General features: G+C 40.7%; 1 protein-coding gene across 1 annotated transcript in view; it reads right to left on the bottom strand.

Annotated features, from left to right (window-relative positions):
- Positions 1-500: 500 nt before the first annotated feature.
- LOC141980898 (uncharacterized) overlaps positions 501-16,583 on the bottom strand; it is a 33,474-nt gene continuing 17,391 nt past the window's right edge. The window contains exons 3-6 of the mRNA XM_074942665.1: positions 5,850-5,997; positions 5,412-5,516; positions 2,946-3,040; positions 501-609 (exon numbers count right to left, since the gene is read on the bottom strand). Of these exons, the coding sequence (XP_074798766.1) occupies positions 501-609; positions 2,946-3,040; positions 5,412-5,516; positions 5,850-5,997 (457 nt within the window). The remainder of the gene's footprint in view (positions 610-2,945; positions 3,041-5,411; positions 5,517-5,849; positions 5,998-16,583) is intronic.

The raw sequence follows: 16,583 nt of genomic DNA, 5'->3' as shown, positions 1-16,583 counted from the left end.
CATTCACGTATACACTCAAAAAATAAAAAAAGTCTGTCTGCTGTTTATCTGGTAAACACAAAATCATGCATCCGTGTATTATATGCATCCCGTCAATGTTTGCGAGTGCTGACCTATCTGCAAAACATGCAGTGTGCCAATTGTGTTACTTGGGTTGGGTTGGGAAGGATCCAACATTTTAAAGAGAGAGCCCTAAACATTAAAAAAATATGTACTACTTGTCACTGATTTTTTCTGAATTATCTGTTTGTCAGCTTCTTGCTATGGCCGTGGTGCTGAATATTAATGAGGCTACCCTTGAACAGCCTCAGGAGTGAATATCCCGCACAATTTATTGTTTTACATAATTTTCAGAACAAGTACCCTACCAAAAGAGGGTCAGTTCAGACCCCTATTAGCAGCAGATCAACTAGTCCTTAACTCCCATTACAAAGTTTTATTTCAAACTAAATTTAACCTTAAGCTGTGGGGGTATCTGTGTCACTTATCTGTGTGAGGCTCTACAGTATATCTGTTTTTCCATTTCCAGAAATGAAACCATCTTTTGACCCAGACTGTTTGCAGTTTGTAGACTGGTGCCTGATTATACCATCATTCAAATATTGAAATCTGTAACCAGAAGAGGAAGTTTCAAAGACAGTGCTCTGTTTAGAATATGGAAACTATAATCTTCAAATTGAATCTATTTCCCCATGTTAAGTATCCTCACACCTTCTTGTCAACTGTCTGAAATGGGCCATCTTGATTATCACTACAAAAGTTTTTTTTCTCCTGTTGATAATAGCTCGTCTTAATTAATTAGCCTCTTAGAGTTGGTATGGCAACTTTCACCTTTTCATGTTCTCTGTATGTATATCTATCTTCTTACTATATGTTCCATTCTATGCATCTGATGAAGTGGGCAGTAGCTCATGAAAGCTTATGCTCAAATAAATTTGTTAGTCTCTAAGGTGCCACAAGTACTCCTGTTCTTTTTATAATCTTGTAGTTTTCCTCAAATGCCATGATCAGCTATTAGATCCTTACAGAAGGTGATGGGGTTTCTTTAAAAGAAGCCAATTGACTGTAGTTGCTGAATGCCTAGTTACATTTCTTAAAAGTGCAGGTTTATTCTCAGTGCTGTTCCCCATTTATCTATAGCAGCAAGAAGTTAAACCAGGTTTCTTGTAATTGGTTCATTTCCTTAGGACTAAATTATGGTTTATGCACTTTGAAGCACTGTAGGAGGGTGAGCAGCCTTTACTCTTGAGCTGGGAAGACAGAGGTGTCATGATTGGAAAATGTTCTAGCAGGAAGTGAGTCTCAAAGTGCAGAAGAGGAGCAAGCGCCAAATGCCCTTCCTGACAGGCACCTTCAACCACAACATAAACACAGACCTCCCACTTGATTAAACTTAAAATAATAATGAAAAATTCCTGGGGAGGAATGTGCTGTATGTAGCTGTCAAACTGTGATGCCTTTGTTTTCCCATGTACGGCATGTTTACATTTTTACAGACTTTGCAAATATGCAGAGATGGCAGCCATTTTGTTCTCAGAGTTACTCTGACTTGAACCCAGGACACACAAACACACACATAGGGCTTTCTCATGGGGATTTATTTTTGTTTTTTGTTGTTGGTTTCCTAAAATAAGTAATCACTCTGAAGGAATATATTTTGTTCTCTATACATGGGAGAACAGAACACATATTTGATTAGCCCTCACCCATTTTACATTCTTTTATGAACTCTTACCTATTTTTCTCATTGTTATTATTATTCCTTGTCTGCATACTTTGTTCAGTTAGTCTCTTGCCTAACTCTTCCATTTCTTATCATGTTATTTTACGTCTAGCTTGATAATGGCTTGTATCTGTAGCTGGATTAATTTTTTGTACTTTTTTTCTTTAAACGTAAGAACTTCTTGAAATATTTTTTCAAAAAATATAATTTTCAACAATATTTGAAAACAAACAAACAAATAAATTTAGGATTTTTTTTGTACATTCAATTAGTTGTTTTGAAATTGTGGTAAGATGCCCAGTTTTTCTCCATTTTTTTCTTTCCTTTTGCCCCTTAGAAATGTGGGGGAAATATAAATAAAGATACAAATGAAAATTTTCATTTTTTAAAGGAATATTTTTCTCTTACTTTTTAAATTTCTCAAGTGAAAAAAGTCATTCATTTTTTTTCCTGTTGGAAAACAGTCAGAAAGTGTGAGAAAGTGGGTGTGGGTATGGCAGGGAAAACACATTTTTGGTACTTTGTTACTGGTTTCCAATTGACAAAAGTTGGAAATCAATAACAAAAAGAATGGGGGAAAGAAGGTTTTCCACTTTCTTTTAAAAACTGGAATTTCCCCACAGCAAAACTATTATTTCCAGATAGACAATTTTGAATGGAGATTTTTTCCCCCATGAATATTCCCAGAGAAAATTTTCCTATTTTCCTATTTTCCAACCAGTACTACATGTAGCCAATCTATCTATTCCAGGCTCATCTTTTTACCCAGGCATTTGAAAATGGAGAGAGGAGTGGTGAAACTGTAAGTGTTAAGGGAGAGAAGGATCTGCGGTGGGTTCTTACATTGCTGCATTAAGAATGCATTTTTAAGTTATGTCAACTTTGCCTATATAATAGGGATAGGGTCCCTTTTTAGCATTTAAAAAAAACCAGACTCAGTAACTAAATATATATCTTAGGCCTTGTCTACACAGAAAATATGTACTGCTTTAATTGAACTGGTATCGTTAGAGTGGTTCAATACCCCCCTAACGTGTATGCAGCTATAAAGGTTTACAGCTGTTCCCATACGGGAAGAGGAGTAAACTGTATGGTATAACTACTTGAGGTGTGTAGGAGGGAATCACACCTTTAACTGATATAAATATACTGGTACAAACACTGTGTATAGACCAAGCTTATTTGGTCCCAATCACCATGGTATATGAATGACTTTACTTACCGTTCATGGTTTTGATTACAAGATGATGACTCTATAGCTTTCTTCCTCAGTCTCTCTATGCAGTCATCCACTCCACTTCCCACCTCCGCCTTCTCCTACAGCAATAATGAAGTACAAGGTAGATGAAGAAGAATTAGTGTAATGTAGAGCAGCTCTGATGTCATATCACTTCTCATCAGGCAGAGGCTGGAACTAGGGGTGCTGGGGGTGTTGCAGCACCCCCTGGATTGAAGTGGTTTCCATTATATACAGGGTTTACAGTTTGGTTCAATGGATCTCAGCACCCCCACTATAAAAATTGTTCCAACACCTCTGGACAGAGGGGGCAATTGAACTGGGTGAGTGCCTTAACCACTGGGCGAAAGGTAACAAGAGAATCTGCCTTCCCACCATGTTGTGTGAAGTTAAGCAGGCACAAGAAACAACATAGGTGCATAAGTTACCTAACTCCAGGAGAGGGTTCCCATCTGTGGTTCTCAAGCAGAGACTGGCACAACCCTGCAGGCCAGATTTAGGCACCTAACTCTGTGAGACAGGCAGGGTTTAGGACACATCCTTCTTCTCAGTATCTCTTATTGGCTTGCTTAGGCAGTTCCTCACCTAGCATGCTGGCTTTTGTGGATCCTCTTCTCAGCTGTCTACCTCCTCCCATCCATTATATACAGAGCCTATGCACCTAATGCAGGCTTTGTGGATTCCAATAATTTTTGAGTTAGGTATTGCAATGGTGAATGTCCCTTTGTGGATCTGGGCCCTTGTTCTTTGAATAAGAGTTCTGTCTATTTGAACTCGTTTCCCCTTTTTTTTTTCCAACTTCATTTTTATTTAACTAGAGTCCAGGGGAAAGCAACAAAAATGAGAAGAGGTTTAGAAAACATGACCTATGAGGAAAGATTGAAAGAATTGTGCATATTTAATGTACAGAAGAGAGGGCCGGGGGGGCATAATAACAGTCTTTAATTATGGCAAAGATTGTTATAAAGAGGATGGTGATCAATTGTTTTCTGTGTCCACCAAGGATAGGACAAGAAGTAATTGAGTTAGTTTGCAGCAAGGGAGATTTAGGTTAGATATTAGGAAAAACATTCTAACTATAAAGATAGCTAAGCCATGGAACAGGTTATGCAGGGAGGTTGTGGAATCCCTGTTGCTGGAATCCTCATCACTGGAGGTTTTTAAGAATAGGTTAGATAAACACCTGTCAGGGATGGTGTAGGTACACTTAATCCTCCCTCAGCTCTGATGGACGGACTAGATGACCTCTTGAGGTCCCTTCCAGCTCTATATTTCTATGATTCTATGGCTAAGATTTGGGGATCATGCCTTGAGAAAGCAAGTTTTGGGATAGGTCAGTGATTCTTTTCACTAGAAGACCTGAGATGCATCTGGAAACTGAGAAAGGGGCTGACTGGAGATACTTGCCATTGAGGGATGCTGGAGAGCTTTAATATTAAATAGTAGTAATTATATAAATTTGTGAGTTTATACGGTACCTGGAACATAAACACTACTGTGTGGTAAGTCAGAATGCTTTTAGTAACCCCATTTTAATTATGATGTTTTGGCAACAGTGATCAGCCATTTAACCCTCAGATTTTCCCTACTTTTAAAATAAAATCTATGCTCGGATGTCTTTGTGGTGAATCCCAAGATGGCACCTCTCTCATGGAAATTCCAATAGAAACCTTTAGAATCCTCTGATTTTATTTGATGGCACCAACAGCCCCCTGATCTAGCAGACAAAGACACATATTCCTTTGTTCCAAAACCTAACTTAGTTGCCAGCTGGAACCAGTAGAAATTTCCACTACGTTTCCCAATTATACATATGTTTGTCACTCAGTAGAGTCTGGGGAACTTCAATAGCTAGTCTTATGAGATGTGACAAACTCCAAGATTTGGAGCACCCAAAACTCTGTTGCACTTCTGTTCATTTACTCTTTAAATTCAACCACAAACATCTTTGAGATAGTTACTTATTAATGGAGAAAAAGTACAGTATTTTACACCAACTGTCCAAAATATGGTTTGCAATACAGCCAGATAGTCACTTTAGGCACAGCCCTGAATGAAGAAGGGGTGGTGCATAATCTGCACCACCCACAAGTATTCCTGGGAGGCACTATGACTGAGTCAAACATCTCTATCTCATAATTCCTTCCCTACTTCCTCTTTCCCGGAAGTAGGGGACGGTAATAATTTACTGCTGGCATATACAGACAGTAAATTACTACTCTTCCCATCCTCCCCTTCCTGCTCCCTGCTACTCTGACTAGAGATTAGAAGAGTGGAGCTAAGGCTCTGTCCATTCTCTGCCTACTTCCTGCCCACCTGCTATGGGGAGGGAGTACGCAGGTGAGTAACTGGAACCATGGTCTAGGAAGCCTGAAGTGTGTAATGCATTTTTACTTCCCTGTGCAGGCAGTAGTCCAAGGCCCAGATCCTCAAAGGCATTTAAGCACCTACCTTCCATGGCAGGTAGGTGTCTAAATACCTTTGAGAATCTGGACCCGTGTCACTATCTGAACCATAGCGTTTTGCTTTATTAGTGTAGAATATTGTAGTATTTTTCTGTATAGAGAGAAAGTTGTTACAGTGCTTCAGGATAAAAGGTTTGCTATGGTAGACGTTAGCATGGTGAGACAAGCCAGCTAGCTGATAATATTGTAACCAAAGCAAAACACCAAGGTAAAACACCAGCTTCAGTAAAATCAACCAGGAAACTGGAGTAGCCCCTGCAAAAGCAGTATATTCCCAGAAAATAATAACATCTGGTCATCATAAAGACTACACTTCTAGATACAGTTGAGATAGAAGTCTTGTAAGGCAAGCATTTGTGGCTATTGTTTCATTTTTGCACTACATTTTTGAACAGCCTAAACAGGAAACTTGATCTCTGGGTACTTTAGCCATTGTCTGCTTCACAGCAAATTTCCTCTGATGTTCTAACCTGGGCTTATTTGCTGGAGTTTCATTTCCTTGTAAAACGTTCTGCAAAATGTAGAGGAAATTAAGGCACCAGTCTCTCCACTTGTCCACTTCATCACTTTCTCTGATTAAAAAGAAAAAGTTTATTTAACCGAAGTGAAAAATCAATAGCATCAGTCAGGTATCTGTTCAAAATAAAAAAAAAAAGATACATTATGCCCTTCTTTGGCTTTTATCAGGTACCTTTTCTTTCTGAAACCTGTGTGAGCAAGACTTTTTAACAACTCTCCCTGGCCTACCTGCTTTCTGCAGCCTTAATAACTTTCTGGTAATAAATTATGCCTGGGACTTATTTATTTACCCTAGAAGTGCTGCTAAGTAAATTGCTTTTGCAGTATAAGACAGCATTTGTTCGTAACTAAGTATTCCTTTGTGCTTGACAACGACTTAGTGGTCCAAAACAACTTAATGTGAGAAAGTCAACTATTATGATCCAGCAAACCAGTTCCAGAATCTCACACATTCCACATTCCCTTTGCACATCTGGACTTTACAAGGACAAAGTTTTCTTTCATATAAACTGTTTATTGTGCTGTGAGATTGATGCCGTTAATATTGGCTTTCAAAATGACAGATTAGCATCACCAGTTAATCAGGGCTATTAGCAGATAAATATCTGTAATTTAATCACTACAGTAATTTCTTTTCCAATAATAAGATTTACAAATGCAAGTGATTAAGTAATTAGCTTACATCTCCATAGATTACAATTCCTCAGAGCTCTCTTCTCACACTTTCCCCCCAAAGATTACAGTATTTAATTAAAAGTAACTACTTTCTCCCCTCCCCCACCCCTCCTTATATTCTCTCTGTATGCACAAGTGAGAATCATTTATTCTAAACCAAAATCAGTCTTCTGGATATAATTTGACACAGAACTCCCTATTTCAATCCCCCTATCTCTTAGTAAGGGTTAATATATATGTACACTTGAAAGCCATTGTAATAGTTCCCAATCATAGTAATAGTTCTCAGTACATTTTCTATTCCATAGCGCAAGTGGGGTGCACAAGGGGAATTAATAACTTACAGGAAGGGGGGGAAAATTCCAAAGGAAAAATTGCGTGCAGTTGATAAAATAAAAGCCGGAGTTGCTGAAGCAGCCTATCCAAACACTTCTCAAGGATCCCTTTGTTGCTCCTCCGCTGAATTGGCCCCAGGGCAAAAGGCAAGTTCTACTCCTTCCAAACTTATATTCTCCTATTTGCAGAGTAATTTGACAGTTATTGTTAATTTCCTAAATGCAACATGAAAGCTGTAGAAGGGAGCCTAAAAGGGGGGGCGGGGGCAGAAGGGAAGGGAATGCAAGAGAGAAATTCATAAAGAACAGCAGAGAATATGGGCAAAATTGCTTCCATGTGTAGCACACAGGCAGGACTTGGGCAGAGCTCTATGGCAGTCCCAGAGTTTGACCTCTTGAGGCTGTGCCAGTTTGCTGGGGAAAAGGCACTGCTTTTTAATGAAGGCCTAATTTTTATTGCCACTCCATCGACTTCAAAGTGCTTCAGGTTGCCAAACATAATTTCACTGGAGGTATTTTCAGGTGCAGAGCAAATACTTCATGAATAATTTCCTCATTAGATTACAAGTTCCATTATAAAAGAGGGATTTTAGTTGTTCTAAAGCTTTTCTTTAGAAGCTGGTTTTTTTTTTAAACAAAGTCTTTCTGAGGGGTTCTTTCGTACTTTTATTCTGGAAGAAAATACTTTAAACTGTTCTATTTTTTATTTATGATTTTAAATGAGCATGTGGCTGACTGACATGACTGAGCATAGTAGTGATGTTTTTAATATGCTCTCAATTAAAAAATAAAATCTGACGGTTTGAACAGGTTTTCGTTTTCTTTCCTCACATCCTCCTTCATCCTCGAATTGTTGCTAAATTCACTGACTGCCTGCAACCTAGTGGCAGCCTCGCTGGAGCCCCAATTAATTATGTAGATCTGACATGCTTCTGCATTTTTCATCTGTTTATTTTTCTCCTTGAGTAAAACATGTCTGTAATTGAAATACACAATTGTACATCCTCTTTACCACACCACCCCTGTGAAGATAGGGAACTTCTGCAGTTCAGGAAGAGCTGCTGTCAGTCAGAGTGAATGAGGATGGTTTTGAGAGGTTTGTTTAATGTACTTTGTGAGCAGCGATAAATCTGAGATAGAGGAGAAATAAGCAGGAGTCAGGAGAGGTGGATCCTAATCCTAGTTTTCCTATTTAATTGCTATATGGCCTTGGGTAAAGTTGCTTGCCTGCTCTGTGCCTCAGTTTCCTCAGCTGTACAACAGGAATAATAGCCCCCACCCCCACAGGTGTTGAGGCTAAACTTCTCAGCATTTGCCAAAACTCTTTGAATTAATTGGAATGCAAGTGTATAGTGATGGAGTGCTTAAACTGCACTAGGTTTTATCACTAGGTGGTGCTGTGTGAAGAATGCAGCAACACATCTTTACCAAATGCTGGAGACAGCCTACAATCTCTCTCTCATTTTTTAAAAAAAACAATAAAGTTGTTGTTGCTAGCATCCATTTTGGTTCTGTCTCTGTGTGATGAACTTGACATGGTGTCTGAAGAAAAATAATCTAAACTGAAGAATTTTGTCAAGATGCCAAAGTTTCATACCGCAGAAAGCTTCAGTTTCGATAGATCAGACTGGCCTGATTGGAAGGAGCAGTTTGCATGTTTTCTCATTGCAGCTAAGCTCCATGAGGAGTGTGTGGATTCTGTGCCCTGGGCAGGGAAGCCAAACACATCTTTCAATCCTTTGCCTTTGGAGAAGACAGCCACAAGAACAATTACGCTCTGGTGCTGGTTAAGATTGATGAACATTTTATGAGTAATGTGGTTTATGAGCATGCATGTTTCTACCAGTGTGTCCAAAAACATGGGGAGTCTGGGGAATCTTTCATAACAGGCTTATATGACATAGCAGAAACTTGTGATTTGGAAGGCAAAAAGGAAGAGCACATTAGAGAGAAAAGCTTTCATTCTAATGCGTATGTGATTAAAAGATTGGAGGCTGACAATTTCCTCAGTCGCAGGGTGGTGGCCATGATGGGCCTAGTGAGAAAGGTAGAAGTTGTTGATGGAATATTTGGTGATATTGGATTTTTAAAAGGAGATGCAGTAGGGATAAACTGGAGACTATGCTGAATCATATAGTCTACAGATGCCCCAGAGAATTCCTATCCTTGTAATTTACTTCGTAAAGTAACGACAATGGAAAAGAATGGCATAATTGAGAAAATCTTTGAGCCAACTGCTTGGTGCACTAAAGAAAAATGGGAACATCAAATCTCTGTAGCGCTTAAAAGAGTTAATGAAGCAGTAGTGAGAGAAAAATATATCCTCCCAACACTAGAAGACTCCCTCTCTAAAGTGGCAGGATCTAATGTATTCTCCAAGCTAGACACCTCAAGTGGTTTCTGGCAAATTCTTTTAGTCAATCAGAATGCTAAACTGCCTTTGGGAGATTTTGCGTTCAAAGTTTTCCTTTTCAGATGACCAGCACTCCTGACATTTTTCAAAAAAAGCTGCTAAAGAACATAAATGCGGGTTTGCAGTGTAGTTGTAGCCATGTCATCCCCATGATATAAGAGAGACAAGGTTGGTGAGGTAATATCTTTTATTGGACCAATGTCTGTTGGTGAGAGACTCGGGCTTTCGAGCCGTATAGAGCTCTCTGTGGCTCGAAAGCTTGTCTCTCTCACCAACAGACGTTGGTCCAATAAAAGATATTACCCACCTTGTCTCTGTAAAGGGAGGTGTCATTTTTCCGAACAACATTAGTAAATGGATCCTCAGTGGAAGAACATGACAAAACCCTCAGTAAAGTTCTGAGCTTAATCAGTGAGTCCAGACTCAAGCTAAATAAAGAAAATTGTGTTTTCTGCCTGAACCAAATTGGATTTTGGGGACAGATAATAAACAAAAATGGAATTAGCCCTAGCCTTGAGAAAATAAAAGCATTTAGAGAATTGAATACACCAACCAATGTATCAGAATTGAGACACATGCTGTGGGTAGTAAGTTATCTTGGTCTATACCCTACAAGACCTTTTTACAGTGACAAAACCACTGAATGAATTGTTAAGGTCACATACATCCTGGCTATGGGGGACAAATCAAGAGACTGTTTTCAAAAGGGTAAAAGAAGTGATTTCAACTGCTCTCGTTTTAAAGTTATACGATGTAAACAAACTCACAATGGTCAGTGCCGATGCCAGTAGCTATGGCCTTGGTGGTATATTTTTACAGTTAGATGGATCTGAGTGGAAGTCAGTTGCATTCTGCTCTCGTACACTTACAGAAGCAGAAATACAATATGTGCAGATTGGAAAAGAATGTCTGTCAAGTGTATGGGCATGTGAGAACTTCTACAGATATTTGTGTGAGTTGGTTTCGTTTGAACTGGTAACAGACCATAAACCGAGGCTGTGAGGCACCTCACCACTACCTGACCTTAGCTTGAAGCAGTTATCTCTGTGCCTGTTATGGATCAGCTCCCTGAAACCAACAGCCTCTGGCAGCACAAGTACTACCTTCCAGCCCCTAACCCGCCTCCCTCACCCAGTACAAGCTTTGTTCCCTCTGTACAGCTAGCGATAGGCACACAACAACCAGCAAATACTTGGAGCTTTCCCTGAAGTGTCCAACCCCTTATTCACTGAACACTGACAGAATTACCAGGCCTGCTGTTTCCAGAGGAACAGCTTGCAAAATTCAACTCAGGATCATCACTTTGCTTCACATCACAGCACTAAGATATATTTAGTGTGAAAACAAGTTTGTTGTAAACGACTAGCAATTCAATGGATAGTGAGTAAGAATACTGGAAACAAATGATTACATATAAAACAAAATCATAACGTGTTTTCTTTAGACTAAACTTAATTAACCTGTTAACCTCTTGTCTAAAGAAGTTTATCTCATCTAAAGTTCTCTCCAGCATTTTCACCCAAGCTGGTTGAGATCCATTTTCATGAAGCAGAACTGCTCTCCATTTACTTCCTAGGTGAGGAATGGTCAGGTGTCTTTGTTCCCCAAAATATACTCAAGCAAACCATTGATGTGCACCTCTCTATAAGGTTCTCTCCCCACAACTTTCTTTCTCTTTCTGTTAGTTTCTTTCTGAAGTTCATACAATCCTCCATTTGCATTCACTTCAGACTGGTGATAGGAGACCCATTGTGAATGAGACAGTCAGTTTACATGTGAACAGAGAGATGGATAAACACCTCTTATCTGACAAAAAACCTTTACTGGTAACCAGTACTTTGATACAGACTTACAGAACATATTTTCAGTATACACACACACACACACACACACACACACACACAACTTTTTACATAACATCTGTATATGCACTTCACAAATGATACTGATGACCAGTGTGACACTTTCATTTGAGACCTCACATGACATTAGGTGAACTAGAATGTACATCCAAACTCAAGAATTTCTTGTAACCCCTCTGCACCTCCTTGCAAGTTGGAATCAAAATGTTCTTGGGTCACATGACCCTTATCAAAAGAAAAGACCTAGATCAAGCACTGCTGAGATGCCAACATCTTTTGATTAGGCTAATGCAATTTAACTCAAATCACTGAATATATTCTTGGTAAAAATCTGGTAATAACAGACGGCTCAGAATTGCACTCAAGCACCTGTAGGCTAGAGGAAGATGTAAAGTCATGGATGTGTACAAGTTTTACAGGCCAGTATCAGGCAGGAAGCGATACATGCTAAGCAACCTTGGCAGATAAGCAACTCCAAACAGTTTTTAGTTTAGTTACATTCCGGCAGGATGGCCAAAGTATCTAAAGAGCACTATGGCTGTGGCAAGAAACTACTTTTCTGTAGGCAGACAATTAAATTAGTCCAATGGATTAATGATTAAAGGTCATCCCACAGTCATCCCAAGAATTTTGAAAGGAGAAATTCTAGACCTCATCCAGGAAAGATGTCAAGAACTAACTAAATGCCATGACTGGGCCAGTCAGTCAGTGTGACGGCCTGGAATCGGCAAGGACATGAAGACTAGAGTATCTTCATGTGAACATTGCAGAACTAACAGATCAACACAATGCAAGAAAAGCCTCTAACAACACCTATCAGACAGACTCTGTAAGAGGCTAGCAGCAGATTTATGTGACTTCAGAGGACATCATTACTTAGTTGTAATGGATTATTTTCCTAGATATATTGAAGTAATATATTTGAAAGATACAACATATTGCAATGCTATTGAGAAATTAACGAGCACATTCGTCCATTTAGTACTCTGGAACAATTATGGATGGACAACAGAACACAATTCACTGCAGCTGAATTTAAGTCATTCCAAACAAAATATGATTTTTAACATATCACTAGCAGCCTTCAGTACCCACAAGCAAATGGAGAGGCTGAGAGGGCTGTGCATACAGCCAAGAATATATTGAAGCCAGCAGATCCATTCCTTGCTCTGCTGAGCGATTGATCAACACTGTTTGTAGCTACTGGCTATAGCCCAGCCCAGCTTTGATAGAAAGGCAACTCAGGACTGTTCCAACCCTGGAAAACAACCTAGCCCGAAAGAGGCCAGACCTGAGAAAAATAGCCAAATCGGATCAAAAGGGGGAAAAAAAGAGTTTATGAACACTTTTATAACCAATGTTACACAGAGAATTGCCTGATATGGAATCTGGTGACCAGTTTGTGTCAAACTGGATTCAGGAAAAGGATGGAGAACTCCAGCTGCTGAAAAAGAAAAAGAATGCCTCACCCAGATCATCCACTGATGAGATAGATGGTGGGAAGTTCAACAGAAACTGTCAACATCTTCAGTTTGTTCCAGAGACCGAACAATCCACTGAGCAGACTCTACAAAGTGCAAATGCAGAACCCTGAGAAGCAGATGATTCACCTATTCCAAACCTGCCAAAAGACATCCTTTGCAAATAGAAGACAGCCTATCACCAAGTATTACCCCTTCTGGACATATAGTTTTTTTAAAGTACGATTTAGGGATGAGTAACAAAGAGACATGAGTTGAGATTTAAAGTTAGTTAAAATTAGTGTTATAGTTTTAAAAGTGTAAAAATGGAGGAAAAGCAAAAATAAAAGGGGGAGATGTGATAGAAATCTTAAACTGAATTATAACATTTAGTCACTAGTCTGTGCTGTGTGAAGAATAAAGCAGCACACCTTTACTGAGTGCTGTAGACAGTTTGCAACCTTTTTATAATGATAAAGTTGCTGTTGTTGCTAGTGTCCATTTTGCCTCTGTCTCTGTGTGACAAACCTGACAGTATAAAAGTGCAAGTCATCACTGAGGATGGAGCTGGTAGAGATGCCAATAGTCAAAGTGGCCTGACACTTCCATTTTCAGTTGCTGAGAATTTTGCAACATTTTCATGCTGGCTTTCTTCCTCAGGATCAGCTTTTCTGAAAAGCTGCAGTGCAAAGCACATCTGAAATAGTGTTGCGGTGTTAAATAAATATTCCACCTCTTTCTTTGAAGAGTGCGAGTAGCTTCATGTGCTGAAGCAGGAAAATGAAATTTGGCAGAGGTACTGGAGACAGTGCTGCCTTTTGCTATGCCCAGCAGACCTGGCTGATTTATATGTCTCTGAAAACTGACATGTGTACATGTTCAGTGGAATTTGTTAGTGGTTTGTTGCTAAAATGTCTGAACTTTTCATCTGCATTGAGCACCTCCAGTCCCAAAGAGCTTCCTACATACCAACTATACAAGCATGCTTCCAGACCCTGACTTGGTCACCTACATGGTAGATACAGAGCTAGTTCTCTGAATGGAGTCACACAAAGGAACAGGAATAGCCACCTTTTGGCCTAGAGCAGGGGTTCCCAAACTTGGTTCGTGGCTTGTTCAGGGTAAGCCCCTGGCAGGCTGAGAGACACTTTGTTTACCTGAGCATCTGCAGATACAGCTGCTCGCAGCTCCCAGTGGCCACAGTTTGCTGTTCCCAGCCATTGGGAGCTGCGAGTGGCTGTACCTGCAGATGCTCAGGTAAACAAAGTGTCTCGCGGCCTGCCAGGGGCTTACCCTGAACAAGCCACGAACCAAGTTTGGGAACCCCTGGCCTAGAGAAATGTGCAGAGCAGGGGTGGCCAACCTGTGGCTCCGGAGCCACATGCAGCTCTTCAGAAGTTAATATGCGGCTCCTTGTATAGACATCAACTCCGCGGCTGGAGCTACAGGCACCAACTTTCCAATGTGCTGGGGGGTGCTCACTGCTCAACCCCTGGCTCTGCCACAGGCCCTGCCCCCAACTCCACCCCTTTCTGCCCCCTCCTCTGAGCCTGTCATGCCCTCGCTCCTCCTCCTCCCTGCCCCCCGAGAGCCTCCTGCACCCCATGAAACAGCTGATCAGGAGGTGCGGGGAGGCGCTGATCAGTGGGGCTGCTGGTGGGTGGGAGGCGCTGGGAGCGGGGTTGTGGGGGAGATGATGGGAGGCTGCTGATGTATTACTGTGGCTCTTTGGCAATGTACATTGGTAAATTCTGGCTCCTTCTCAGGCTCAGGTTGGCCACCGCTGGTGCAGAGGGTTGGGTGCCAGGAAGAAAATATGCATTCTAGCCTCAGTTCTTCCAGTGACTGAGTTAATTCTGTGTACTTCACCGTCATTATCATCAAGCAATGCTTCATGTTCCTATCTTACGAATCAGGCAAGTATCCTGCACCCATTTTACAAATCAGGTGGCTGAGAGATTGTACAAGATCACTTCTGGCAACTACTGGGAATAGAACAAAGGACTATAAAGCCGCTAGTCTCATCCATTCAGAATGAATGTGCCAAATCTATGTGCCTGGGTGTGCTGTCTACAATCAAAAGACCACAGCCCGGATGCACCCGGTGTTCCCAGGCCTAGCTTTTAGATGCCTAGAAAATCACTGGAATCCACAAAGCCCAAGCTAGGCAAGTAGGTGTTATGTGTACAGCATACACACAGATAATTTACAATAAAAACATTCAATACTCCTGCTGGAAGACTGCAATGTAATTCTACTTTTATTCTTAGAATCCAGAACAGTAACACACATTAAGAAAAACCAGAGACAGAAAAAGCAAATGACCCATAAGGCAGAGAGACAACACACCCCACATTATTTCAGGCTGGCTCTTTCCAGATTAGGAGTACTTGTGGCACCTTAGAGACTAACAAATTTATTAGCGCATAAGCTTTCATGAGCTACAGCTCACTTCATCGGATGCATAGAATGCATAGAATTCTATGCATCCGATGAAGTGAGCTGTAGCTCACGAAAGCTTCTGCTCTAATAAATTTGTTAGTCTCTAAGGTGCCACAAGTACTCCTGTTCTTTTTGTGGATACAGACTAACACGGCTGCTACTCTGAAATCTTTCCAGATGACTCTGATCTCATGCTTTCCTACAAAGGCTGCAAGCAGGAGCAGGACTCAGCTGTCCCCATCCCCTGCCCCACATTCTTAAAATGATAGCTTGCAATTCCAACACAGTCCTCAATACACCACATTAGACTCCATATTCAATGCTTGGCCTGAGAATGGGATCCACAAAAGCCAACATACAAGGCAGGGAGCTGCCAAAGACAGCCAGTGGGAGAGACCAGTGGGAGGGCCATGTCCCAACCCCCTCCTGTCTCACAGAGTTAGGAGCCTAAATCCAGGCTGCAAGGGGCCCCCTATCTTTGTTTGCAATCCATGGTCATTTCCCCTTCTCTGAAGTGAGGGCCCTAACCACTGAGCTATGAGACAGTCTGATGTGCGGCTCCCTCAATCTCTTCTGTTGAAGCCATTCTATTCTGACCAATTAATATTAAATTATTTAATACAAAAGAGTGAGAATGACTCTGTAGTCCAGTGGTTAGGGCACTCACCACAGAGGTGGGAAACTCCAGTTCACATCCCTTCTTGTCAGGTAGAAGAGGAAATTGAACAGGGGGTCTCCCCCATCCCAAAGCAGTAGCCTAACCGCTAAAGACTTGGGGGGGTGGGGGTGGGGAGGAGTTCCGCTCTCCCCCACCAGACATTTTCTGTGGAGTTGGACATTACCCTCTTCCACAGACTTCCTAGGGGATGCTGGGCAAGACAATGAACATGCATAAACACAAGGGGACAGAACCAACATTGCACAAGAAACTTTATTCTGCTATTTCCCAATGGTTTACCACTTGCCTTTGAAACCTTAACATTCTTTCAGCATACATTTTTTTTGTAGTTTGCATTATTGTGCAGTGTCGGGGGAGCAGGATGGACTAACTTACTTAGGGAAGTGAGAGCCATGTACTATCAAGTGGAAACTCAGATTTTCACTCCCAGAGCCAAAAGAAGGTGAGACCATTGTGGGATGCTCTCATTGCAAGGTAGACATACCCTCAGAGTACAAGAGCACCGTCTGCAATACTGACATATCAAAGCAAGAAGACAATGAAGTTGTGATAAAAACTGAGGTTAGTTTTTTTAGCAGGTAGATGAACATAGACATATTTATATTTCTTACTCCCTTTTAGTTCCTGTCTTAAAAAATCTAATTAATGTTTTATGTAAGACAAACCCATGTCATAATGAAAGTTGTCATAAAAATATCGGCATTTTTCATCACTTACTGTATTGTATGGTATATAGCTATAAAATGTTAGACAAATGTTCTGTGATTGCAGCC

This window comes from Natator depressus, chromosome 1 (genome assembly GCF_965152275.1).
Source record: "Natator depressus isolate rNatDep1 chromosome 1, rNatDep2.hap1, whole genome shotgun sequence".
NCBI lineage: Eukaryota > Metazoa > Chordata > Testudines > Cheloniidae > Natator > Natator depressus.
This window is presented reverse-complemented; position numbering and strand designations above follow the sequence as displayed.